General features: G+C 64.1%; 5 protein-coding genes across 8 annotated transcripts; 4 read left to right on the top strand and 1 right to left on the bottom strand.

Moving 5' to 3' along the window:
- The first annotated feature begins 1,180 nt into the window (after positions 1-1,180).
- On the top strand, positions 1,181-3,954 carry APH1A (aph-1 homolog A, gamma-secretase subunit). 2 transcript variants are annotated; one of them, XM_064638269.1, is made up of 7 exons: positions 1,181-1,308; positions 1,853-2,011; positions 2,198-2,271; positions 2,381-2,503; positions 2,579-2,706; positions 2,998-3,121; positions 3,321-3,954. In XM_064638269.1, exons 1-7 carry the CDS (start codon positions 1,196-1,198, stop codon positions 3,383-3,385), a joined length of 786 nt encoding a protein of 261 aa, XP_064494339.1. In that variant the 5' UTR covers positions 1,181-1,195; the 3' UTR covers positions 3,386-3,954. The 2 variants fall into 2 exon arrangements, with proteins under 2 accessions (XP_064494339.1, XP_064494340.1); XM_064638270.1 differs by lacking the exon at positions 1,853-2,011.
- Positions 3,955-4,131: 177 nt separating this feature from the next.
- Positions 4,132-7,949, bottom strand: CA14 (carbonic anhydrase 14). Its single transcript, XM_064638264.1, has 11 exons — positions 7,168-7,949; positions 7,005-7,025; positions 6,135-6,314; positions 5,910-6,052; positions 5,316-5,411; positions 5,178-5,244; positions 4,933-5,090; positions 4,730-4,856; positions 4,599-4,619; positions 4,435-4,519; positions 4,132-4,306 (listed from the first exon to the last, which is right to left on the bottom strand). Exons 1-11 carry the CDS (start codon positions 7,217-7,219, stop codon positions 4,225-4,227), a joined length of 1,032 nt encoding a protein of 343 aa, XP_064494334.1. The 5' UTR covers positions 7,220-7,949; the 3' UTR covers positions 4,132-4,224.
- Positions 7,950-8,113: 164 nt separating this feature from the next.
- CIART (circadian associated repressor of transcription) lies at positions 8,114-11,106 on the top strand. 2 transcript variants are annotated; one of them, XR_010425512.1, is made up of 6 exons: positions 8,114-8,689; positions 8,981-9,291; positions 9,527-9,602; positions 9,863-9,941; positions 10,313-10,911; positions 10,955-11,106. XR_010425512.1 is itself a non-coding variant. In XM_064638271.1 (5 exons), the coding sequence occupies exons 2-5, from the start codon at positions 9,061-9,063 to the stop codon at positions 10,701-10,703; spliced, it is 777 nt and encodes a 258-aa protein (XP_064494341.1). In that variant the 5' UTR covers positions 8,114-8,689; positions 8,981-9,060; the 3' UTR covers positions 10,704-11,106. The 2 variants fall into 2 exon arrangements, 1 of the variants encoding a protein (XP_064494341.1); XM_064638271.1 differs by having other exon boundaries at positions 10,313-11,106.
- A 361-nt stretch (positions 11,107-11,467) lies between these two features.
- On the top strand, positions 11,468-13,095 carry MRPS21 (mitochondrial ribosomal protein S21). Of its 2 annotated transcripts, none has more exons than XM_064638274.1 (3): positions 11,468-11,554; positions 12,075-12,159; positions 12,856-13,095. In XM_064638274.1, exons 2-3 carry the CDS (start codon positions 12,077-12,079, stop codon positions 13,034-13,036), a joined length of 264 nt encoding a protein of 87 aa, XP_064494344.1. In that variant the 5' UTR covers positions 11,468-11,554; positions 12,075-12,076; the 3' UTR covers positions 13,037-13,095. The 2 variants fall into 2 exon arrangements, with proteins under 2 accessions (XP_064494344.1, XP_064494345.1); XM_064638275.1 differs by having other exon boundaries at positions 11,519-11,543.
- Positions 13,096-13,258: 163 nt separating this feature from the next.
- PRPF3 (pre-mRNA processing factor 3) lies at positions 13,259-23,787 on the top strand. Its single transcript, XM_064638236.1, has 16 exons — positions 13,259-13,364; positions 14,613-14,782; positions 15,261-15,391; positions 18,159-18,305; positions 18,446-18,529; positions 18,649-18,869; positions 19,156-19,462; positions 20,064-20,230; positions 20,678-20,760; positions 20,903-21,046; positions 21,891-21,990; positions 22,544-22,657; positions 22,800-22,918; positions 23,142-23,225; positions 23,318-23,379; positions 23,531-23,787. Exons 2-16 carry the CDS (start codon positions 14,638-14,640, stop codon positions 23,675-23,677), a joined length of 2,055 nt encoding a protein of 684 aa, XP_064494306.1. The 5' UTR covers positions 13,259-13,364; positions 14,613-14,637; the 3' UTR covers positions 23,678-23,787.
- The last annotated feature ends 12 nt before the right edge of the window (positions 23,788-23,799 follow it).

The following is a 23,799-nucleotide window of genomic DNA, read 5'->3' as shown; positions in this document are numbered from 1 at the left end:
TTGGAGTTTTCCCTGCAGGAGACGTGGAGATCGTGGAGATGGATGAAGGAAACCCCCAAAACCCGACCCCTCGTGGCACCGGTGGCTCGGAGGTGGGTGGGGTGAGCTGCCCATCCCACGGGGGGGACGCGGAGGGGCTCTGGGGCCGGGCTGTTCTCACCTCCCCACTACCCCCCCCCCCCGAGGGGATTTTTTAGTCTAAATAAAGTTTTCCTGCCCTTCCCAGCTCCTCTGTAAACAGCTGCGCCAGCGGGGGGGGGCAAGGGGAGGGTGTGGAATCGGAATGGGAGACGTGAGGGCCTTGGAATAGAGAAAAAGGCTGGTTTAGACAGGAATTCCTTGAGGATAGGATAGGGTGGAATGGAATGGAATGGAATTGGAATAGAATAGAATAGAATAGAATAGAATAGAATAGAATAGAATAGAATAGAATAGAATAGAATAGAATAGAATAGAATAGAATAGAATAGAATAGAATAGAATAGAATAGAATAGAATAGTGCTGGAGATGGATGACACTGGGGATGGGTGATACTGGGGTCAGGTGACACTGCAGACGGGTGATGCTGAGCACAGGCTGTGTCAGGTGTCTCTCAGCGCAGCCTCTGTCCCAAGTGTCCCCTGTTCCGAGTGTCCCCTGTCCTGAGTGTCCTCTGTCCCGAGTGTCCTCTGTCCCGAGTGTCCCCTGTTCCAAGTGTTCCCTGTCCCGAGTGTCCCCTGTCCCGAGTGTCCCCTGTTCCGAGTGTCCCCTGTCCCGAGTGTCCCCTGTCTTGAGTGTCCTCTGTCCTGAGTGTCCTCTGTCCCGAGTGTCCTCTGTCCCGAGTGTCCCCTGTCCCGAGTGTCCCCTGTCCCGAGTGTCCCCTGTCTTGAGTGTCCCCTGTCCCGAGTGTCCGCTGTCCCGAGTGTCCCCTGTCCTGAGTGTCCCCTGTCCCGAGTGTCCCCTGTTCCGAGTGTCCCCTGTCCTGAGTGTCCCCTGTCCTGAGTGTCCCCTGTTCCAAGTGTCCCCTGTCCCGAGTGTCCCCTGTCCCGAGTGTCCCCTGTCCCCAGGGACTGGTCCTACCCCCCCCACCACCGCCCCCATCGCATGCGGCCTCCGGGCCGGCAGGGGGCGCTGTGACTGCGTCCTCCGGGCCCGCTTTGGGCGCGTGCGTCCGAGTCCTCCGGGCCAGCAGGGGGCGCTGTGGGCGCGGCCGCCATGGGCGCCGCCGTGTTCTTCGGGTGCGCCGCCATCGCGTTCGGCCCCGCGGCCGCGCTCGTGCTGCTCACGGTGGTGGCCGAGCCGCTGCGGGTCATCGTCCTGGTGGCGGGGTGAGCGGAGGGGGGCCGAGGGGGGCTTGGGGGACGCTGTGGAGGGGCCGGAGAGGGGATATGGAGGGCTTTGGGGGGAGGTCTGAGGGGCCTCGAGGGCCGTTGGAGGGATGCTGAGGGGCTTGGGGGGGTTGCTGAGGAGCCTTTGGGGGGTGTGAGGGTCTTGGCGGGGCCTGAGGGGCCGTTGAGGGGTCTCGAGGGCCATTGGCGGATCCTGAGGGGCGTTGGGAGGGGCTGAGGAGCCTTTGGGGGGTCTGAGGGTCTTGGGGGGGGGTTGAGGGGCGTTGGGAGGGGCGGGGAAGCCTTTGGGGGGGTCTGAGGGGACATTGGGGTGCTGGTGGCGCCGGGCGGGCGGTTGAGGGGTGGCTGTGAGGGAGCACTGAGAGGGACGGTGAGGAGGCAGTTCGGGGGCAATTTGAGGGCTCGGAGAGCGCCGAGGTCTCATTTCTGTGCAGCTGGGGGGGGGTTGTCCCAGCCCGGCTGTACCGAGGGCAGCTCCGCCTGATCCCGGTGCCCGCGTCCCTTGTCCCCCCCCTTCCCCCAGGGCGTTTTTCTGGCTGCTGTCGCTGCTCGCCGCCTCGCTGCTCTGGGCCGTGTCGGTGCAGCTCAGCGGGCGGGAGGACGCGGCGCTGCTGCTGCCCGGGGCCGCCGCCGCCGTCCTGCTGCAGGAGCTCTGCCGCTTCGCCTGCTTCAAACTGCTCAAGTGAGAGCCCTCCCGGGGGCCGGGGGAGCTCTCCTGGGGTCCCAGGGGGGCCGGGGGAGCCAAACCAGGTGCTGGGTTTGGGGCTCTGTGTCCAGGGGAGCCCCGCAGAGTCTCTTTCTGGGAAGGGGCTGTGTTTGCTCTCCCTGCCCCGTGGGATGGGGCTCACGCTCTCTCCCGGCGGGGCAGGAAGGCGGATGAGGGGCTGGCGACGCTGAGCGAGGATGGGCGGTCCCCGATCTCCCTGCGGCAAATGGCCTACGGTGAGCGGCCCTGCGGGCTCCGGGGCGGAGCTGACACGGCTTTCCCAGCTCTCCCCGGGGGCTGTGGAGAGCAGGGGCGGGCTCCTCTGACCCCCGGCTCCCCCCGCAGTGTCCGGGCTCTCCTTCGGCATCATCAGCGGCGTCTTCTCCATCGTCAACACCCTGGTGGACTCAGCGGGGCCGGGCACGGTGGGGATCCACGGGGACTCCCCGTACTACTTCATCACCTCTGGTGAGCCCGGGGCACCAGGAGGAGGAGGAGGAGGAGGAAGGCTGTGGGTCTGAGGCCCCGTGGTTCTCCCCACAGCCTTCCTCACCATGGCCCTGGTGCTGCTCCACACCTTCTGGGGCATCATCTTCTTCGACGCCTGCGAGCGGCGCCGCGCTGGGGGCCTGGGGCTGGTGGTGGGCGGCCACCTGCTCGTCTCGGGGCTGGTGAGTCCTCTGGAGGGGGCACCGGGACCCCCTCACTCCCTGCTGGGGCTGTGGGGTGAGTTACACCCCCCCGAGCACCCCCAGCCCCTGGGGGGAGGAGGTTGGTGCAGGATTTAGGGGCACACACAGGGGATGATCTGCTGGACTCTGGGGGGGCTGGGGGGGGGATGTGGCTCAGCAGGGATCCAGGCTGGGTTTCTGCAGGACCTGGCACCCCATTCCTTGCTGTGGCTGTTCGGGGGGGCCAGGTGAGCTGGTGGGGGGTGTGACCCGTCTCTCTGCATCCCCCAGACCTTCCTGAACCCCTGGTACGAGGCCAGCCTGGGGCCCATCCTCATCCTCACACTCTGCACCGGCCTCTGGGCCTTTGGCACCGCCGGCGGCTCCTTCCACAACATCCTCAAGTGCCTCTCCTGTAAGGGGGGTCTGGGGGAGTGGGGGGTACTTTGGGATGGGCTCTGACCCCTTCTGGGGGTTGGGGGGCCCAGAGTCGCTGGAGATGGGGGTGGATGAGTCTCATTGAACTGGGGCTGCGTTCCTGGGGGCTTCCATGAACCCCCAAACCACCCCCACCCCCAGAACTCCCCCCACACTCGCCCCCTTTACCCCCCCAGGTAAGCAGGAGCCCGAGGGCCGGGTCATGCTCTACTCAGCGCTGCAGCTGCCTCCTGAGGAGTGAGCAGAGCCTTGGCCCCACAGCTGGACATTCCACCACTGCCTTCACCCCCTTCTGCCCCAGGTTTGGGGTCTGACTGGTTCTCCTGGGGAGTTTGGGCTCTGACCAGTGCTCCCGGGGATTTGGTGTCTGACCAGTGCTACTGGGGGGTTTGGGGTCTGACCAGTGCTCCCAGGGTGTTTGGGGTCTGACCATGGCCCCATTCCCTTTGTTCCCAGATTCTGTTACACTTTTCCCTCAGGTTGTGGCTGTGGGGAAGGCAGAGGGGGAGGCCAAGTACCCCGGGGGGCACCCAGGCTTGAGGGGGCTCAGGGTAGGGCAGAAACCCCTCTTCCCTTGTGTTTCGCTCCCCTGGTGGGATCTTTGCCCCTGGTGCTCTGGGGGTGATGCTCTGGGGGTGGGGGGCTCAGGGCCAGGGGTGCTGTGCCCCCCTCAGGGTGATGCTCTGGGAGTGGGGGGCTCTGGGCCAGGGGTGCTGTGCCCCCCTCACCCCTGTTTGGCTCCCAGGGGGTTCTGGGGTGCAGTGGGGGGTAAATTATTTTTTTGATTCAGAGTAAAACCCTTTTCTAAGAGCGCTGTGGCTGCTGAGGGGAAGGGGAGGAGGGGAGAGGGTCACTCCCATCTTGCTCTGCTCCCACCCCCGGGGGCACCGGGGGGTCCTGGTTCCTGGAAGGGGTGTGACAGGATCCAGTCCCGAAGCCCCTTGAAGGTCCCATTCCCAGCCCACAAAGAGTCACCAGCACTGGAATGGGGGGAAAAGGGGCTTTATTTGAGATCCCCACCGGGTCCTTAGGGGGGCTGGAGGTGGTGAGGGGTCTCTCAGGGGGGTCCTCGTGCAGGGGTCAGCGGGAGATGCCGCTGTCCCCGGGGGAGCGGCGGGAGGAGGCCTTGAACACGACGTCCTGTGCCTGCGCCCGCCTCGAGCTGCTCGGGGGAGAGACGGGTGAGGGGGACCCTCCTTGGGGCTCTGGGGGTCCAGCCTCGGGGGTCCAGGCTCCCCTGCAGCCAGGGGAGGGTCCCTCTGAGGGGCAGGGGCTGTGGGGGGGTCTCACCGCATCCGCTTGGCCCCGAAGTGCACGGCGAGGAAGAGGCCGACGCAGCCGGCGACGGCGCCGAAGATGATGGCAATGACTTCACCTGTGCCACACGGGGGGTTCAGGGGGGCCCGGGGAGACCCCCCTACACTCCCCATCCCAGCCCCCCGGGCCGGCCGTACCTGTGGAATATCCCTCGGGCTCTGCAAGGGAAGGGCAGGGTCAGAGCTGGCACCTCGTGCCCGGCCAGGGCTCCAGGAGCCGTCGAGGGGTGTTTGGGGGGACCCTTCCCACCCCTCACCCCCCAGCTCACCCCTGGGGAAGGACACGAGCACCGGCCGCTGGTTCAGCTCCTGCGGGGCCCGGAAATTGTCCACCAGGAGCTGCGGCTCTGCCTCGGCCTCCTCCGTGGAGTAAAGGCTTCCCTGGAGCTGCTCCAGCTGGAACGGGGATGGAAGAGCACTGAGGAGTGTCCCCCAAACCCGGGAGTGTGTCCCCCCCCAAAGCTGGTCCTACCTGGTCCCGGCTGATGTGGACAGGCTCCGGGAAGAGGGTCCAGAGGACGCTCTGGAAGCAGGGGGGGGTGGTCAGGGACCCGTTGTACCGGTAGTAGCGGTCGAGGCGTGGGGGCAGCAGGTCCTGGACGTTGAAGGAGGGGATGGACGTCGACTGTCCTGGGGGGCGGGGTGGGAGCAGTTGAGGGGCGCAGGGAGGGGGGATTTGGGGTCCCTCCCCGCCGTTTCCCCCCTCGCCCCCCTCACCTGCGTAGCGGATGCTGCCGAGGTGCCTCAGGATGTTGTCGTAGGCAGGGTGGGGGTCGGCACCCACCTGGGGGAGCGAGGGAGGGGGGTGTCAGTGTGGGTCTGGGGGCTCAGGGGGGGTGGGTTTGGGGTCCGTACCTCCAGCAGGACGCCGAGCACGGCCAGCCCGCCCGCGTGGTGCTGAGCCTCGCCCGCGTCGGAGAAACGCTCCGCGTCGAAGTGCACCACGTGCATCTGCGGGACCCCCGACAGCCCCGATCCCAACACCCCCACTGACCCCCCTGATCCCACACTGCTGCACCTCCCACAGTGCCCAGACCCACTGCCTGTGCCCAGAGCAGTTCCCGTTTCCCACCCGTTTGTCCTTCCTGCACCCCGTCCCCTCCCTGCACTCATTTCCCATCCCTGGATCCATTTCCTTGCCCATTCCCGCACCGGGACCCCGCTTCCATTCCCTGCACCACATCCCTGCGTGCAGACCCCTGCACCACACAGTCCCTGTGCCCTTTCCCCCGCCGAGACCCCTTCCCACAACCATTTCCCACCTCCAGAGCCATTTCCCACACAACTCCCACGCCATTTCCCTCACCCACCCCTCTTCCCATCCTCCTTCTTCCACCCCCAGACCCTTTTCCCACCCCATTCCCATGCCGTTTCCCACCCCCAGACCCATTTCCTGAGCCATTTCCCTCCCCGTGCCCTCTCCCCTCAGTCCCCCCGTGCCCCCGGTACCTCGGCAGGTGCCTGGTGCCCATCCAGCAGGTGCTCAGCGCCGGCGGCGTGGCCGGGCCGGCCCCAGTGGAAGTGGAGCTGGGCGGCAGCGAAGGCCCCGGGGAGCCCCTGGAGCCGCAGGGAGGGCGGCAGGGCCAGCACGGCTGTGGGACAAGGGGCAGGGTGGGGGGTTCAGGGGGGCTGAGACACCGGGCCCCCCGCGGACCCCCCACCCCCAGCACTCACCGGTGTGGCCGTTGTTGGCAAGGGTGAACCGGGGGGTCTCGGGGTGGTCGTAGCCCTGGGGCTGCAGCGGCGGCAGCGCCGGGTCCAGCCGTGCCCGTCCCGTGGCGATGTCGATGGGCGACTGTGCCCGGCCCCCACACGCCGGGTGCCCCTCGGGCCAGTGCTGCTGCCCGTGGGGGCCTGGGGGACACCAGAGTGTCCCCCAGAGTGCGGGTGGGCCCCCCCCAGCCTCAGCCAGCAGGGCCCCGTGACCCCCGGGCAGGGACACGGGTGACAATGCCCGGGGCCTCGTTAATCTGCTGGGGGCATTTGTTCCGGCCGGGGGAGCGGGGACAAAGCGGGGCCGGGGGGGCACCCATGGGTCCCCTGGGCCCGCGGGACGGGGCTTAGCGGGATTTGGCCGAGGCCGGATCCTAATTGGATTTGGCACCAGAGCCTTATGTAAAGGAGCACAAAGGGACCATTGGAGCGAGGGGGACCCGGAGAGGGCAGAGGGGGGACATGGGGGGCTGCACCCATTCACCCCCCACCCGACTTAGGGCACCCAGGCGTGTGGGCAGGGGCGCTGTAGGGTGTCACCCACCCACCTCCTGCCCATTTGGGGGGATCCAGGTGACTACGAGGAGCATGGGGGGCTGCACCATCCACTCCCCTCCTGCCTTGGGGCCCCCCAGGTGTCTGGGGGGGCTGTCACCCACCCTCACCCACCCATGTCCTTCCCATTTGGGGGGACCTGGGTGTCGGGAGGGTGTCACCCACCCACCTCCCTCCCCTGTCTGGGAGGACCCAGGTGAGCCCCTTGGCTCCGGGGGAACTGGGGAGTGGGTTTGGGGGGTGGGGGGTCCCTGGGGGGGTGGGGCCCCCACTCACCCTCATATTCCCAGTGGGGACCTGCAGGGGAGAGCAGACATGTTGGGGTGGGGGCTCAGCTGAGCCCCCCTCACCCGGTCTGGGGGCACCCCGGGGGGGGGCTGGGGCTGCACCCCAGAGCAGGACTCGCGGGAGGGACCCAGGGGGACCCCAGGGGACTTACCGGCGGGCAGGGCAGGGGCCAGGCCCCCCAGCAGCAGCAGCACATTCAGCATGGCGGGGGGCACGGGGGGCCGGGTGCTGCCAGCCCGGCCCTAAATACCCACCCGGGGGGACGGGCCCCCCCGGGGGGACGGGGAGGGCTGGAGTGGCCATGCCCGGGGCGTGAGGAGGGGGGAGATGAGGCCGTGGGGGCTTGGGGGGCCTGTGGGGCTGCAAACTCCGGGCTTGTGGAGTGGGGGTTTGGGGGGCTCGGGGGGGGACTGTGGGTTTGGGGGGGTCTCGGGGGGCGCCTTGGGCGTCGTGGAGGGTCGTGGGGTGGGGGCTTGGGGGTCTGGGGGATGACTTTGAGCCTCATGGGGGAACCTGGGTTGGGGGCTCTTGGCCTCGGGAGGTTTCGGGGGGTGTGAGGATGGGGGAGGTGGGGATGGGGGGGGCCATGGGCGGGGGGGGCCCCGGGGAAACCCCTGCACGCGCTCCCAGGGAAGCTCCGCCCCCTATCCAAGGCTCCGCCCCCTGTCTCGGGAAGCCGCGCCCTGTTCCCACGAGCGGGCGGTGACGTCACTTGGGCGCCCCGCCCCCACGTGGGTCCGCACGCGCCGCCCTGCCCCGGTTATGTAACGTCGCGGGGGCGGGGCCGCCCCGCCCATTGGCCGGGACGCGCCGCCGAGGCCGCCGCCCATTGGCGGGTGGTTGAGGGGGTGTGGCCGCCGATTTGGGGGCGTGGCCAAGGGCCCTTTCACGCGGGACCCCGAATCGGCGCGCGGAGGGGCGTGACCACGGCCCCGCCCTCCGGCCAATCAGCGCCGGACGGCGGCGCGGACCAATCAGAGCGAGGAGGCGGGGCGGGCGCGGGGAGACCACGTCCCCTGCCGGGGCGCGGCGGCCAATGGGGGCGCGGCGGGGCGGGGCCCGGGCCGAGGCACGTGCGGGCGCGCACGTGTCCGCGTGGGGCCGCCGCGGGCAGGGCGGACCGGGTACGGAACGGGACGGGACGGGGACACAGAGATCGGGACAGGAACACTGGCACCGGCACCGGGACAGTGTGACCGGCACGAGAACGGGAACACAGAGACCGGGACACAGGGACAGAGACACCGGGAACGGAACGGGGACACAGAGACCAGGACACCGGCACCGGGACAGCCACACCGGGACAGGGACACCAGGGTAGTGACACCGGCACCGGGATAGCGACACCGGGATAGCGACACCGGGAGAGCGACACTGGGACAGGGACACCGGGACAGGGACACCGGCACCGGGACAGGGACACTGGCACGGGGACAGGGACACCGGCACGGGAACGGGGACACTGGCACCAGCACGGGGCCAGGGACAGCGACACCGGTACCGAGACAGTGACACCGGCACCGTGAGCGGGGACAGCGACACAGAGACAGTGACACCGGCACCGGGACACTGATACCGGACAGGAACGGGGACGGTGATACTGGGACAGCGACACCGGCACGGGGACAGCGACACAAGCACGGGGACACCGGCAGCGCCGCAGCCGGGAGCAGGTGGGACCCGGCGTGACCGGGCAGGGAGGGGTCCCGGTGCAGGGGGAGGGGAGGTGTCCTCATCATGCTGGGGCTCCTGCCCGGTGGTGTTTCGGTGCTGGGGGGGGCTGGGGGCAGGTGATGGGGTGAAAGGACCGGGAGGTGCCGGATCTGCCCCCCCGGGGCGCGGGAGGTGTCACTGAGGGGGCGTGGGGGGGGCGACACTCCCGTGGGAGAACGTGGCAGTTCTTCTGCTTTCCACTTTTGCCCAATATCCCCCTTTTTTCCTCTCTGTTTTCCTCCCTTCCCCAGGCGGGCTCGGCTGGGCAGCCCCGACAGAGCTGAACCCGGGGAGAGGCTCCCTTGGGGGGCCCCCCCCCGTGCCCCCCACCATGGAGCCCCCAGCCCGCGCCTGCTTCTGTGGCTCCCCCTCCTCCGACAGCGAGGCCGAGGGGTCCCCCCGGGGCTCCCGCGGACCCGAGCGCAGCCGCAAGAGGCCGGGGGGGCCCGACCGACCCCCCCCCGAGTCGCCGCCGTCGCCCCACCAGGGGGGGAAGCGGCCGCGGAAGGGGGAGGGGGGAGACGCCCCCCCCAGCGACGGCGATCGCCTGTTTGCCCAAAAAGTGAGTGTTTGGCAGCAAAATAAGAGGCACCCCCAAAGCTGGGGGGGGGGTGGTGCCCTAAAAAGGCATCTGGGGCTGCCTCAGTTTCCCCTCAGACTGGGGGGCTCGGAGGGGGATAAAGGGGGTTTGGAGGGGTGAGGGGCAAATAAGGGGGTCTTGGGGGGGCACGACGCCCCCTCCACAGTCTGGGTCCAGCCCAATCACCCTCCTCCTCCTCCTTCTCCCCTTCTCGCAGTGCCGGGAGCTCCGGGGCTTCATCCGCCCGCTGGCGGAGCTGCTGGAGGGGCTGCGGCGGGGCCGCTACGACAGAGGTGGGTCCTCCCAAACCCGTCCCCCCTGCACCCCAAGCCCCCCACACCCACCCCCCCTCCCCTCAAAACCTGCCCCCCTGCACCCCAACTCCCCCAACCTCCCCTCCCCCATGCCTGACATCCCCTGTCCCCCAAACCCGCTCCCCTGTCCCCCCACACCCTACACCCCCTACCCCAAACCCGCACTCCCTGCACCCCCTGTCCCCCCATGCCCCCCTTTCCCCCTCCCTTGAGGACTCAGGGGTTTTGGGGTCCCCCAGGGCTGAGCAGTTTCCAGCAGAGCGTGGCCATGGACCGGCTCCAGCGGATCATCGGGGTGCTGCAGAACCCAGAGATGGGGTGAGTGTCCCCAAAGTGGGGGAAGTGTCCCCAAAAATGGGTTGAGTGTCCCCAAAAATGCGTTGAGTGTCTGCAAAAATGGGGGGAGCGGCCCCTGGGAATGGGGTGTCCTTCAGGAATGGGGAGAGTGTTCCCCGGGGATGGGGGGAGTGTTCCCAAAAAATGGGGGGAATGTCCCCAAAAATGGGTTGAGTATCTCCAAAAATCGGTTGTGTCCCCAGAATTGGGGGCAGTGTCCCCGGGAATGGGGGGGCTGTCCCCCAGAATGGGGGGGTGTCCCCCAGCCTCCCTGGGGGGGTGCAGTGACACGGCCGTGGTGCCCCCATGCCTGGCACTGACGGGGGTCTCCGGGGGTCTCTCCCCCCCCGCAGGGCGCGGTACCTGGGCACGCTGCTGCAGGTGGAGGTGATGCTGCGCCTCTGGTTCCCCCACGTGGCCTCCAAAGCCTCACCGGACGCCGCCGCCCCCCCCCTCCGCGACCCCCCCTCGCCGCCGCCCCCCCGCCGGCCCCCCCGGTGCCCCCCGCTGCCGCCGCCCGCCCGGAGAGCCCCCCGTCGCCAGCCCCGAGGGGGCGGCGGGGCCGTCACAGCCCGCGGGGACTCCCCCCTGCCAGCCCGGGACCCCCCAGGACCCTCCCCCGGCGCCGGACGAGTGACGCCCCCCCCGGCTCGGGGGGGGTCTCGGCTGCATTTCTGGGCTTTGCCTTTTTTTGGATTGTTTTGTACCAGCGGTCAGGGAGACCCCGCGGGCGGGGGCCACTGACCGGGGGCGGCGGGGGGGGGCCCGCGACCACCCTCCCCCCCCCAGAGCCCCAACCCTGGGGCGGGGCCAGGACCCCCTTGGCTCGTGCCTTCCCCCGTGACGTGGGGGGGCCTGGGGGCGTGTGGGATCCCCTCCGAGGGGTGTGGGGGGGGGGTCTGGGGACAATGTGAACCCCCTGAGGGGTGGGGGGGGGGGGCTGGGGGCGTGTGTAACCCCCCACCCGAGGGGTGGAGGGGGGTGTCAGGGGACAGTGTGACCCCCCCCGAGTGTGCCTGGGGGGTTTGTGGCCCCCCCCAAAATGTGCCTGGGGGGCTTTGGGGGGGGTGTGGCCCCCCCGAGCGGGGCTGCCCCCCCCAGCCGGCCCTGCTGGAAGCAATAAACGCCGCGGGAGCGGCCGGGGCCATCCGGTGTCGTGTCCTCTTGTTCCCCGGGGGGAGTCGTGTCCCCTGGGGGAGGGGGGTCCCACGGGGTAGGGGGGGTGTCTTATCCCCTGGCTGCCGTCCTGCCCCCGCGGGGAAGGCTTTCTTGTCCTTAGGGGGGTCCGATCTGCCCCCCAGGGCCGCCTTGTCCCATCCCACCAGGACCCCCGAGTGCCCCCCCCGGTGCCCCTTGTGAGGCAGAGCCGGGGGAAGGGCGAGCCCCGGGACCTCAGCGGGCCCTGTGTGTCCCCGCTCCCAGCCGTGACCCCTGAGCTCTGCCCTCGGGCTCCGACTCCGTCCCGGTGCCCCAAATCCCAAAATCCCGGTTCCGCGCCCGGCCCGGCCCCGCCGGAAGTTCCGTCCACAGGAAGTTCCGCTCCTCAAAGACTTCCGGTCGGGGCGCGGGGTCGGAGCGGCCGCGGCAGGGCCGGGGTCAGTTCGGAACGGGACCGGATCGGGGTGGGAACGGGGATAGGAGCCGGGACAGGGCTGAGAACGGGCACTGGGGCCGGTACAGGGTTGGGAACGGGATCAGGAACGGGCTGAGAACGGGGACAGGGCTGGGAACGGGACAGAGTTGGGAATGGGATCGGGGTCGGGAACAGGCTGGGAACGGGGACAGGGACGGGACAGAGTTGGGAATGGGATCGGGGTCGCGATCAGGAACGGGCTGGGAACGGGAAAAAGGGCCGGGACAGGGCTGGAAAGACACCGGGACCTGAACGGGGACAGGCACTGGCACCGGGATCCTCCGGGGGACGCCGGGACCATACCGGGGGTGGCCTGACCGAAGCCAGCCGGGGGCGGGGGGAGGTCCCGGGCAGGACCCTCGAGAAGGATCGGCCCATCCGTGTCCCCGGGGAGGGAGTCCCTGCCCTGTACCCTCCCGGGGAGTGGGACAGGAGGGCCCGTTCTCTCCCGGTCCCGGTGCCACCCCCCGGTCCCGCCGCAGCCATGGCGAACCACGCGCGGTTCGTGGCCCGCACGGTGATGGTGCAGAACGGCAACGTGGAGGCGGCCTACGGAGTCCTCAACAGGTTACGGGGGGGGCAAACGGGGGGGCTGGGGGAGGTTTTGGGGGGCGCCAGGCGAGGTTTGGGCTCCGGAGGCCCCGTTGAGCTGCAGCCCCCGAGGGCAGAAGGCTCCCGTTGTGATCACCCCGGGGGGGGTCTCGTGCCTTCAAGTGCCTTCATCACGCTGAAAACCGCGGAAAGTGCCCCAATTCCTTCGTGGATCGGGCTCAGCGCTGAATTTCTGGGGCAGGAGGGGGCGGGAGGGTCGGGCCGGGGTTTTCCCATCGGCTCCGCTGTCCCGCTGCGCCCTCCGATGGGGGTGGGATTGAAGGGAAATAAAGGAGCAGCTCGGGCAGGGAACGGACAGGGGCGTTCCCGAGGATGGGGAGGGCACTCCCGCTCCCACCTCCCTTCGTCCCGACTTTAATGGAGCTCCCGTAGGGGGTGATTCCTTCCCCTCCTCGGGCTCCACTGGACGGACGGCGAGAAGGAGCCGAGGGGTCCCTGTGAGTGCCGGGGCATCCCTGTGGGAGCCGGGGGTCCGCCGGCCCGGCCACTCCTGGAACACAGCGAGCTGTTCCCGGTGCTTGCGGTGCAGGGGGGGCTGTTCCTTCTCCTCCCTCCTCGCACATCCCATCCCTGCCCCGCAGGATCCTGGCGGAGGAGGGGGTGGCCGATGCCAAGTGACCTCCTGACCCCTGCGTCTCTCCCATCCCGCAGGATCCTGGCGCAGGACGGGATCGCCGATGCCGTGCGGCGCTCCCGGTACTACGAGAAGCCGACCCGGCAGCGGCGGCGCCGGGCGTACGAGGCGTGCCGGCGGGTGTACTGCGCCGAGATGGCCCGCAAGATCGCCTTCTTGGCGCGGACCAGCCGGCAGGACCCGTGGCTGGGCTGCTGACCCCATAAAACCCAATAAACCCCATAAAACCCAATAAACCCCCAATAAAAACCCGTTAATTGACTTGGTTTAATGACGGGGCGGAGCCCGCGAGGAGGGGGCGGAGCATCGCGGGGCAAAGCTCCGCCCACATGGGGGAGCGTGTTTTTGCCCGGCGGTCACGTGACGCGGGCGGGGCGGAGCCTGAAAGGGTCCCCCTCCCACTCCTCCTCCTTCCCGGCGTCCCCTGCGCGCGCGCCGCGCACGCGCCGCGCCGCCGTTTCCGCTTCCGCCCCGACGCGCCGTCACCGTCAGGGGCCGCCGGGCCGGGCCCGGGACCGAGAGCGGGGTGAGGGGACGGGGTGGGGGGAAGCGGGGATGGGGGGCGGAAACGGGAACGGGAGGCGCACGGGGGGAGTGCACAGGAGCGCGGTGAGGGAGCGGGGGCAGCGGGCGCGCTGCCGGCAGGGACGGGAGCGGCTGAGGGCGGCGGGGCACGGGGAGGCCGCGGCGGAGGCGGCGCCGGGCCCGGCCCGCGCGGAGCCTCCCGGCTCTGTCTGCCCCTGTCATTCTGTCTGCGCCGCCGGAGCCGCGTTTATCTGGGGGTTGTTGGGCCTCGAGGCTGCGGCCGCGGCTCTGCCCTGCCGGGAAAACACCCCCGGAGGTGGTGCTGCCCCTGGGGCTCGGGTGGGACGCGGAGGCTGGAGCGGCTCTAATTCACTAATTACCCGAATCTTGTGGTTAATTAGGGACGTGCTCGGAGGTTTTGGGCTCTGGGGAGAACCCGGGAACCGCTGGAGTCACGTCCTAGAATCCGAAATCCAAGGGGGCTGGAACTGACCCCCTGGGCTCCCCATTCCCAGTTCCAGGAGGGATAACTGACCCCCTGGGGACCCCATTCCCAGTGTCAGGAGGGATAACTGACCCCCTGGGCTCCCCATTCCCAGTTCCAGGAGGGATAACTGACCTCCTGGGCTCCTCATTCCCATTTCCAGGCCGGGTGTGCGTTCCCACAGCCCCAGTGTTCCTGTTGGCTCCACAGGGCTGCCATGGGGAGGGAACTCTGTGCTCCAGCTCATCCCTAAGGAGATTTTCCCTGCTCTTCCCAGATCCATTTAGGTCCTGGAGCCACTTACAGCTCACAGGGGTGGGGAGGACATGGCTGCCGGGAAACATCCCGGATTTGGGGTCGAGAAACATTCTGGATTTGGAGCTGGGCAGGGAATGTGGGGGAAGAGGCTCAGAGGGGCTCCTGCCCTCACGGAAAGGGACAATGTGGGAGCAGTTCCAAAACCATGGAGCTGGGATTTGGGGGGCTCAGAGGACTTGGGCACTGGACTGGGGGGTTGCTCAGAAACATCTCGAGAGCAAACATTCCCATCTCATTTGTGGGAGAGGAGCGAGGTGTCCACCTGTTATCCCTGAGGGAACAGGTGGGATGCAGGAGCTCCAGGGACCCTCAGGGGGTTTTTAGCCCCAGGATCAAAATCAAGGCAGTGAAAGTCATCTCTGAGAGCTTTTCCTGGGGCTGATCCCGGGGGATCCACCCCAGTGGTGGTGGTGGGGACCCTGTTTGATTCTCCACATTCCTCCCCAGGTGGGATTCCCGCCAGGGATCAGGGATGGCCCTGTCCAAGCGGGAGCTGGACGAGCTGAAGCCATGGATCGAGAAGACGGTGAAGAGGGTGCTGGGCTTCTCGGAGCCCACCGTGGTCACGGCCGCCCTCAACTGCGTCGGGAAGGGCATGGACAAGAAGAAAGCGGCCGGTACGTCCCGGGGGGGCCGCTGGGGGCACAGCCCAGCCCTCCCCAGGGTGGGCGTAGGGCAATTGGGCCTCCAGGAATCCTCCTGGGCTCCCTCCAGGCAAATCCGTGCGGTGGGATACCATGGGAATCCTTGGAACGCGTTACAAAAACCTGAGGAAGTGGAATCTAATTCCTGGAAGTGGTGATTTGACCTGGGGTGCTTTTTTAGCCCGTTACAGCCCCAGTTTTTTTCCTGGAGTCCCTCAATCCCTCAGTTTAAAAGCTCCTGACAACAGGACCTGCAGATCCCAGAGGCTTCTGGAGCCCCACAGGCCCCGCTGGGTTTGTAGGGTCGAACCCACCCTTCCACTGGAGTGTTTTACAGCCTCCCAGGAACCTCTGGATTCTCCATCCCCCTGAGGAACCTCTGTGGATTCTCCATCCTCCTGCTCACCCCGAGCTGGGAGTTCTGCCCTGACGGGGTTTCCCTCTTTTCCAGACCACCTCAAACCCTTCCTGGATGACTCCACCCTGCGATTTGTGGACAAGCTCTTCGAGGCTGTGGAGGAGGGACGGAGCTCCCGGCACTCCAAATCCAACAGCGACCGGAACCGCAAGCGGGAGCTCAAGGTGATTATCGATTATTGATTATCAGTTATTGATTATTGACTGTGGATTGGTTTTTCCTGTGGTTGGGTGGCCTGGAGGCAGCACTGGTGCTCTGGCACACTCTCCTCTTCCAGAGAGGTACAGCTCGGAACGTTCAAGAGAAACGACTCCTCTCCATGTTGAAGTGTGTGAGCCTTTACCCTGCGGTTCTCTTTCCCAAAGCCGAGGTGGAAGCCTGGCTTTGGCTTTCCTGGAGGGTCTCTGTTAGGCTGGTGCAGGGGAGGGAATCCCCAGGGATCCCTCTCCCTTGTGCTCCGTGCTCCTCACGGTTGTGTTTCCAATGGGAGCCTGGGAGAGCTGCTCCCAGTGACTTCCCGTCGCTCTCCCGTCCCCGGATGTGCCACGTGGGGCTCTGTGCTGGATGATCTGGTGGGTTTTCCTTCCCTTTTTCCACCCAGAATCAACAGTAGGTGGGTTTTGACAACCCCTGTCCTAGCACAGGGTTAATTCCAGCTGGGATTCCATAGCTCTGGTGGTTCCCCCTTGTCAGGGATGGTGGAAGGCTCGTGCATCCAAACCTCTTTTCACTTCCTTTCTTCTCTTGAGGACTTTTCCCACCAGCTTCTGGAATTGCATTTCCCATCACTCTGCCCAGTGTGACATTCCCATTTCGTGCTGCTCCCACTCAAGGTGATTTTCCTTTCATTCTTCCCGAGGTTCCTGTGTTATGGCAGCCCATGTTTCCCTGGCACTGTCAGTCAGCACTGGACCTCGGTGGGGCAGAGCAATCCTGCTCAGGATCTGCATCTCTTTGGAGCGTTGGGAGAAGCCTCCCCTCCCTGGTCTCCATTAGGAACTTCCTCCCCTCCCTGGTCTCCATTAGGAACTTCCTCCCCTCCCTGGTCTTCATTAGGAACTTGCTGTTCTTCCCCCAGCCATGGCAGGGGGTGCTGGGCTGGTCCCCAAGGCCGTGGGAGTGCAAGAGTCAAGCAGGGATGGGGGTCCAGGGGCTCCCCTGACCCTTGCAGGGAGACAGGAGAGATGGAGACATTGGCAGTGCCATCACCTGGGGGTGGCAGGAGAGCAGGGACAGCCTCGGGTGGCACGAGAGCAGGTGCTGGCAAACAGCATCTGATGCTGGCAGAGGGGATCTGGTGTTGGCAGAGGGATCTGACAGAGGGGATTTGGCACTGGCAGACAGATCTGGTGCTGGCAGAGGGATCTGGCAAAGGGGATCTGGCAGATGGACCTGGCACTGGCAGACAGATCTGGTGCTGGTAGAGGGATCTGGTGTTGGCAGAGGGATCTGTCAGGGGATCTGGCACTGGCAGAGGAATTTGCTGCTGGCAGAGGGGATCTGGCAGAGGGATCTGGTGCTGGCAGCAGGAGCAGGGCTGGGCTGGGGGTGCAGCCAGAGACCCCTCCCCAGTGGGGGTGTGTGGCCAGAGCCCTGGTGGTGTTTCTGGCTCCCAGCTGAGCCAGAAGTCGGGCTGGGCAGTGACAGCACAGACTGATCCTTCTTCTCTTGGCTCCTGGCATAGGGACAGGTGTCCCTTCTGCCAAATCCTCACCCCTGTCTCTGGAATCACATTTCTTGGAGCTCTTCCATCACACCCTGGGTCTGTCCTGACCCTGTGGAACAGAGATGGTCCCTGAGGTGGTCAGGCCATGGTGGCACTCCCAGACTGACTCCCCCTGCCCCGGCACAGGCTGTGGAGAGGGATTTGTCCTGGCACACCTGGATCCCGTGGCGTGGGGCAGTGGATTCATTCCCGGTGCCTTCGGCCGCTTCCCGCCCCGTGGGCCGCTCTGGGGTAGGTCATTGCTTGGGAAGGTCAGGAACTGAACGGAACGGTTTCCACACTTTATACTATGGGCAAGTCCTTTCTCTTGAACTTGTAGGTTTTCCAAGAAGTACCTGTGTGGCTGAGGAAGTGTCCTTGTAGGATACGAACCGTTGTAGTGAAGAAGGGATTGCAACTAACGCTTACAACCGGTGTGTATATTTTCTTTTCAAATAACACCCTGACACACACACTACAGTAGCCCAGGGCACGGACAGATCCAGGTTTGCACACACAAACCAGTCACTGATGATGGAATCCATGGCCACAGCCTCAGGAGCTGGGCTGGGCCTGGCCGGAAAACTGGCACGGAAAACGTGCCGTGCCTTTTGTTTTGGGAGCTCACACTGCTGGGAGCCCTTCAGTGGGGTCACTGCTCCGTGTGCTCTCTGAGCTCTGCTTTTCTGGAGCAGCTCCAGCCTTGGATCCGAGCTGGAGTGGCCTGGCTCGGAGCCTGAGGGAACAATGCAGGTGTCCCAACCCTCCCTGGGTCCGGGGCAGCATCCTCCTGTTGGGGAGGACATGGTAGGACAGCTCAGATGCCTTTACCAAACCCTCTCAAGTTGGTGGAAGACGTGGAAATGTTTTTTATCCCAGTCAGGTCAGCTCTGGGCAGGCTTTTTCCATCTTTCAGTGTTGCTGAGACCTTAAATGTGCTCAGTGCCAAAAGCCACCTCTGAGCACGCGAGGGAAGGTGGTGGCTGTCACACAGGCGGGTCCCTGCGATGCCTCCTGTCCCTCCTGCTCTTGCATGGACGTCATTGCTGTTTCTCTGCTGGGGGCCCAGGGCAGGGGCTCAGCGTGGGCTCAGCCTGCAGTGCCACCCTGGAGTTCTGCCCCTCGGAGCCGGAGCTGAGCCACGTGCTGGTTTCTCACCTCAAATCCCAGCCTGTGAGGAGAACACTCCGTTCTAACCACACTTTTCTCCTTTGTCTTTACATTAGGATGTGTTTGGTGATGACTCTGAGGTATCCAAGGAATCCTCTGGTGTCAAGAAGCGGCGGATACCGCGGTTCGAGGAGGTTGAGGATGAGCCTGAGGTCATCCCAGGCCCGCCGTCGGAGAGCCCGGGGATGCTGACCAAGCTGCAGGTCAGTCCAGCTGGGCCATGGCACCTGCCCTCTGCCTGTGCCAGAGATCCCGAATGCCAGCGTGGTTCAGTCTTTGTCCTAACTCATATCCCTTTGCCAACAGCAAAGAAAGACTCACTGTGTGTGTTTTTCCTCCCCAGATCAAGCAGATGATGGAGGCAGCCACCCGGCAGATCGAGGAGAGGAAAAAGCAGCTGAGTTTCATCAGTCCTCCCACACCACAGGTACCTCCTGGGAGCAAGGGGCAAAGCCCACATGGCCCGTGGTCCCTGTTCCAGCTGCAGCCTGTTGGCCCGGGTGTGCTGGAACAGGCTCAGAGCAAAACTCCCTTCTCTGCCAACAGCCAAAAATTTCCTCCTCGTCGCAGTCGGAACGTCTCCCCATCGGCAACACGATCCAGCCCTCGCAGGCAGCCACGTTCATGAACGATGCCATCGAGAAGGCCCGGAAAGCTGCAGAGCTGCAGGCCCGGATCCAGGCCCAGCTGGCCCTGAAACCAGGGCTCATTGGCAACGCCAACATGGTGGGCTTGGCCAACCTGCACGCCATGGGCATCGCACCGCCGTGAGTACCCAGCGCCGGGCAGGGGTGGCCAAAGGTTTCTCCAGTGCTGTTGGTTCCCCAACAATGGCCTTAATGGCTGCTGAAGGGATAAATTTTGTATTAAAGAGGTGAAATGGAGGTTCCTCCTCCTTGGGCAACACTCCCAACCTGTGCACACGAGGTTGGAGTCACTTGGGGCGGCACGGATGAGGTGTAAAAATACGGAAGCCGTGGAAATAAACTGAGATTTCCTTTGAATTAATGCTGTGTTCACCTTTTAACACAGTGTGTCTCATCCTGCCCACAGGAAGGTGGAGCTGAAGGACCAGACGAAGCCCACGCCGCTGATCCTGGACGAGCAGGGCCGGACGGTGGACGCGACCGGGAAGGAGATCGAGCTGACCCACCGCATGCCCACCCTCAAAGCCAACATCCGGGCTGTGAAGAGGGAGCAGTTCAAACAGCAGCTCAAGGAAAAGCCCTCGGAGGACATGGAGTCCAACACGTACTTTGACCCCCGGGTCTCCATAACCCCGGCCCAGCGGCAGAAACGCACCTTCAAGTTCCATGAAAAAGGCAAATTTGAGAAGATTGCCCAGAGATTGCGAACGAAGGTATTGGAGGTCTCACCCTGCATGGGCAAGAGAGGGGTTCTCCTCTCCTGGGGTGGGGAGGGAGCTGGGGTGGCTTTTGGCTTAGGAGTTTTCAAGTGAAGTCACCTGAAGCTTTTCCCTTAAAAACCCCATTTTTGGAATGGTGGGTGCCCAAGTGAGCACAGGCATGTGCAAAGGGTTTTCTCACTGCTGTCTTCACCCGGTGAAAGACAAAAATCTCTGTTTTTGTCAAAAGATTTAAAGTTGCCAAGAGAACAGATCCTTCTCTGGCTGAGAGGTGGAGATTTAAAGGAATTTTGGTAAAATGCCCAAGTTCTTGGGGAGAAGAAGAGAGAAGAGGTTCATTAGAAAAGTCCAGGGGTATGACCCCTTTCCTTTGGGATTGTTCCATGCTCCTGAAAGGCTCAGGAATAAGACCAGACTTTTGGCAGGTTTGGGAGCTTCCCTTCCCCATCAGGTGCTGTGTGGTTTCTCTTGCAGTCTCTGTCAGATTGTTTAAAAACCCAAATAAATCAGTACATGATCCATGTTGAGCTGTTCCTGAAGGTTCTGCTGTTCTGGAATGACCTTCTTGTGCCATTTTCCTCCTCCTTGTTCTCAGGCTCAGCTAGAAAAGCTGCAGGCAGAGATCTCCCAGGCTGCCAGGAAAACTGGGATTCACACCTCCACCAAGTTGGCTCTGATCACCCCTAAGAAGGAGCTGAAGGAGGGGGAGATCCCGGAGATCGAGTGGTGGGATTCCTACATCATCCCCAACGGCCTGGATTTGTGAGTATTCCCAGGGGTTGGTGGTTCTGCTGCAGGAGGAGCTCTGGGAGCTGCTCAGGGGAAACACGGTGGGGCTGTGGGAAATTGGGCCAGAGGCTCCTGCTTGAGCATTGAATCCCAGCTCTCATCTCCAAGATCCAGGTGGGCACTGGGTTTGCTCCCAGAGTCTCTTAGGGGGCTGTTGTAGGGAGCTGCCATGGGGTTGGAGGGATTTTGTGGCCCAAAGCTGAGGTTTGGTTTTGTTTCACGACCATTCCGTGCAAGTCCTGTCCACGGTAGATGTGGGGACCTGTCTCCAGACCCTGAAATGTGGGTGGATGTCCCGCTGGGGAGACACGTGCACGTTCACACTGAGGGTCTCCTTCAGCCCATCGGGCTCTGGGTCAGGATTTGTGCAGGAATTCAGGCTGGGAATTCTGCTGTGACACCCAACTCTCTCCTTTCTAGAAAAGGCGGGACGTCCTCCAAGAGAGACGAGTACTTTGGCATCACAAACCTGGTGGAGCACCCGGCCCAGCTCAACCCCCCCGGTACAGCCTCGGCTTGGGAGGTTTGGCTGTTAAACCAGACCCAACCTCTGGCAGGGGGAGCCCAGGACAGCCCCTGCATGGCACTGCCAGTGTCCCCTTGGCTCCCCCGGAGCACATTCCTGACGATCCCATTTCCATGCAGTGGACAGTGACACCCCTGTGACCCTGGGCGTGTATTTAACAAAGAAGGAGCAGAAGAAACTACGGCGCCAGACGCGGCGAGAGGCCCAGAAGGAGCTGCAGGAGAAGGTCAGGCTGGGCCTGATGCCACCACCAGAGCCCAAAGGTGAGCGGCAGCCACTGGCCCTGGCCAGGCAGGGATGTGTTGGGAATGCTGCAGGAGCACCACCGCAGCACAGGGATTGCACGGAGCTGTGTGCTGGAGGGATGGGAGACCCGCCTGGGCATGGGTTTGTGAGCAGAAAGGTGTCCAATGGGAGCCTCTCCCGGCTCTTCTCCCATTCCTGTGTCCCACAGGAGCCTCTCCTGGCTCCTCTCCCATTCCTGTGTCCCACAGGAGCCTCTCCCGGTTCCTCTCCCATTCCTGTGTCCCACAGGAGCATCTCCCGGCTCATCTCCCATTCCTGTGTCCCATGGGAACCTCTCCTGGCTCCTCTCCCATTCCTGTGGCCCACAGGAGCCTCTCCTGGCTCCTCTCCCATTCCTGTGTCCCACAGGAGCCTCTCCCAGCTCCTCTCCCATTCCTGTGTCCCACAGGAGCCTCTCCCAGCTCCTCTCCCATTCCTGTGTCCCACAGGAGCCTCTCCCAGCTCCTCTCCCATTCCTGTGTCCCACAGGAGCCTCTCCCGGCTCCTCTCCCATTCCTGTGTCCCACGGGAGCCTCTCCTGGCTCCTCTCCCATTCTTGTGTCTAGTGGGAGCCTTCCCAGCCCCTCTCCTGTTCTGGTGTCCCGACAGGAGACTCTCATGGCCCCTCTTCTGTTCCTTTCTCCAAACGGAGCCTCTCCCAGCCCCTCTTCTATTCCTGTGTCTGATGGGAGCCCTCCCAGCCCCTTTCCTACGTCTGTTGGGAGCTCTCCCAGCCCCTCTTCCATTCCTGTGTCTGATGGGAGCTCTCCCAGCCCCTCTTCCATTCCTATGTCCAATGGGAGCTCTCCCATTCCCTTGCAGTGAGGATTTCCAACCTGATGCGGGTGCTGGGCACGGAAGCCGTCCAGGACCCGACGAAGGTGGAAGCTCACGTCCGAGCACAGATGGCCAAGAGACAGAAGTAGGTGGCACCTTGTACTGGGTTTTGGGACATTTTTGGATGGATTTAGTGTTGGTGTTGTGTTTAGGACCCCACCCGGTCCAGAGGGAACTGGATCCCAGGGATCAGCCCTTCCAGGGAAGTGGGGTCCCAGGCCCTGAAGTCAATGAGTTTTCCCACAATGATGATTCCCATTGCAGTTGTTACTAAGGAATGTTTCCAGGGAAGAGCCCAAGGATGACTTGGACTAGTGACTGGATTAAAAAAGCCTCTCATTCAGGCAGAGAGTTGCAGCTGCTTTGTGATCTGTGGATTTTGGGATCTGTGGATCATGGAATGGTTTGGAATGGGAGGGACCTTAAAGCCCATCCAGTCCCACCCCCTGCCATGGGCAGGGACACCTCCCACTAGACCAGGCTGCTCCAAGCCCCATCCAACCTGGCCTTGAGCACTTCAGGGATGTGGCAGCCACAGTTTCTCCAGACAATAATACCAGGGATTGCTTGGGAAGAGAAGGATCCACGTTGGGATGCCCTGGGCTGCCTTTCCCTCAGTGCTGCCCCTTCCCTTGCAGAGCTCACGAGGAGGCAAACGCGGCGAGGAAGCTCACGGCGGAGCAGCGGAAAGCCAAGAAGGTGAAAAAGCTCAAGGAAGATGTTTCCCAGGGGGTTCACATAGCTGTCTACAGGTGGGTGAGCTCAGGGAGCTGTGTTCAGCTGAGCTCTGTCTCTGGGTCTGGATGAGGCAGAGGAGGAGCTCTCAGGGCTGGGATAATAATTCTGGGTTTCCACAAATATTTGATTTTTTTTTTTTCTTAATCTTTTCCTCAGGGTCCGAAACTTGAGCAATCCAGCAAAAAAATTCAAAATCGAGGCGAACGCGGGGCAGCTTTACCTCACAGGCGTGGTGGTCCTGCACAAAGATGTCAACGTGGTGGTGGTAGAAGGAGGTGAGGGGTCATTCCAGAGCTTGCCTCCAGCAGGAATTACTGTGGAAATTGGTGATGGAGGGTTAGGGAAGGACAAGGAAATGAGGAGGCTATTAGAAACTCCCTTAATTACGGGGTTAGCGCTGGCTGCAGGGTGCAGTAATCCACTCCATGTGGAAGGGAACCTCTGTGAACTGCAGGTTAAGGGATTTTTGGTGAACTTTGAGTCTCAATTCTTCCCCAGGCCCGAAAGCACAGAAGAAATTCAAACGTCTTATGCTCCATCGAATAAAGTGGGACGAGCAGACGTCAAACACGAAGGGAGAGGGTGAGTGATAGTGTGGGGGGGTTGTGTGTGGGGGTCCCACTCTGCCTCCACTTTTGGGGCTAAATGGGCTCTGTTGGTGGTTTTTTTCCCAGATGATGATGAGTCTGATGAGGAGTCCGTTAAGAAAACAAACAAATGCTCTCTGGTTTGGGAGGTGAGTCCTGGGGGTGGTTCCATCCAGGGGCTGGGACAGACCCGCTGCTCCGACTCTCCTTGAGCCGTAGCCGGACAAAACGTGTGTTGCCGTGTCCCCCACCACGGCGGGTGGGGACCTGGGTGGGATGTCACCCCTTCTCTCGCGCCAGGGCACGGCGAAGGAGCGCAGCTTCGGCGAGATGAAGTTCAAGCAGTGCCCCACGGAGAACATGGCGCGGGAGCACTTCAAGAAGCACAGCGCCGAGCATTACTGGGACCTGGCGCTCAGCGAGTCCGTGCTCGAGTCCACGGACTGAGCCCTGCAGGGCCCCGCGGCCCTTCCTGCCCCACAGCCCCCCTGAGCCAGACAGATCCCCGCCCTCGCTCTCCTCAGCACACCCATTAAAGACATATTTTTTAAAACAAATCGCCGTGGCGG

This window comes from Pseudopipra pipra, chromosome 29 (assembly GCF_036250125.1).
Source record: "Pseudopipra pipra isolate bDixPip1 chromosome 29, bDixPip1.hap1, whole genome shotgun sequence".
NCBI classification, from domain to species: Eukaryota; Metazoa; Chordata; class Aves; order Passeriformes; family Pipridae; genus Pseudopipra; species Pseudopipra pipra.
Note: the sequence above shows the minus strand (reverse complement) of the source record. Positions and strands in the feature narration are given on the sequence as shown.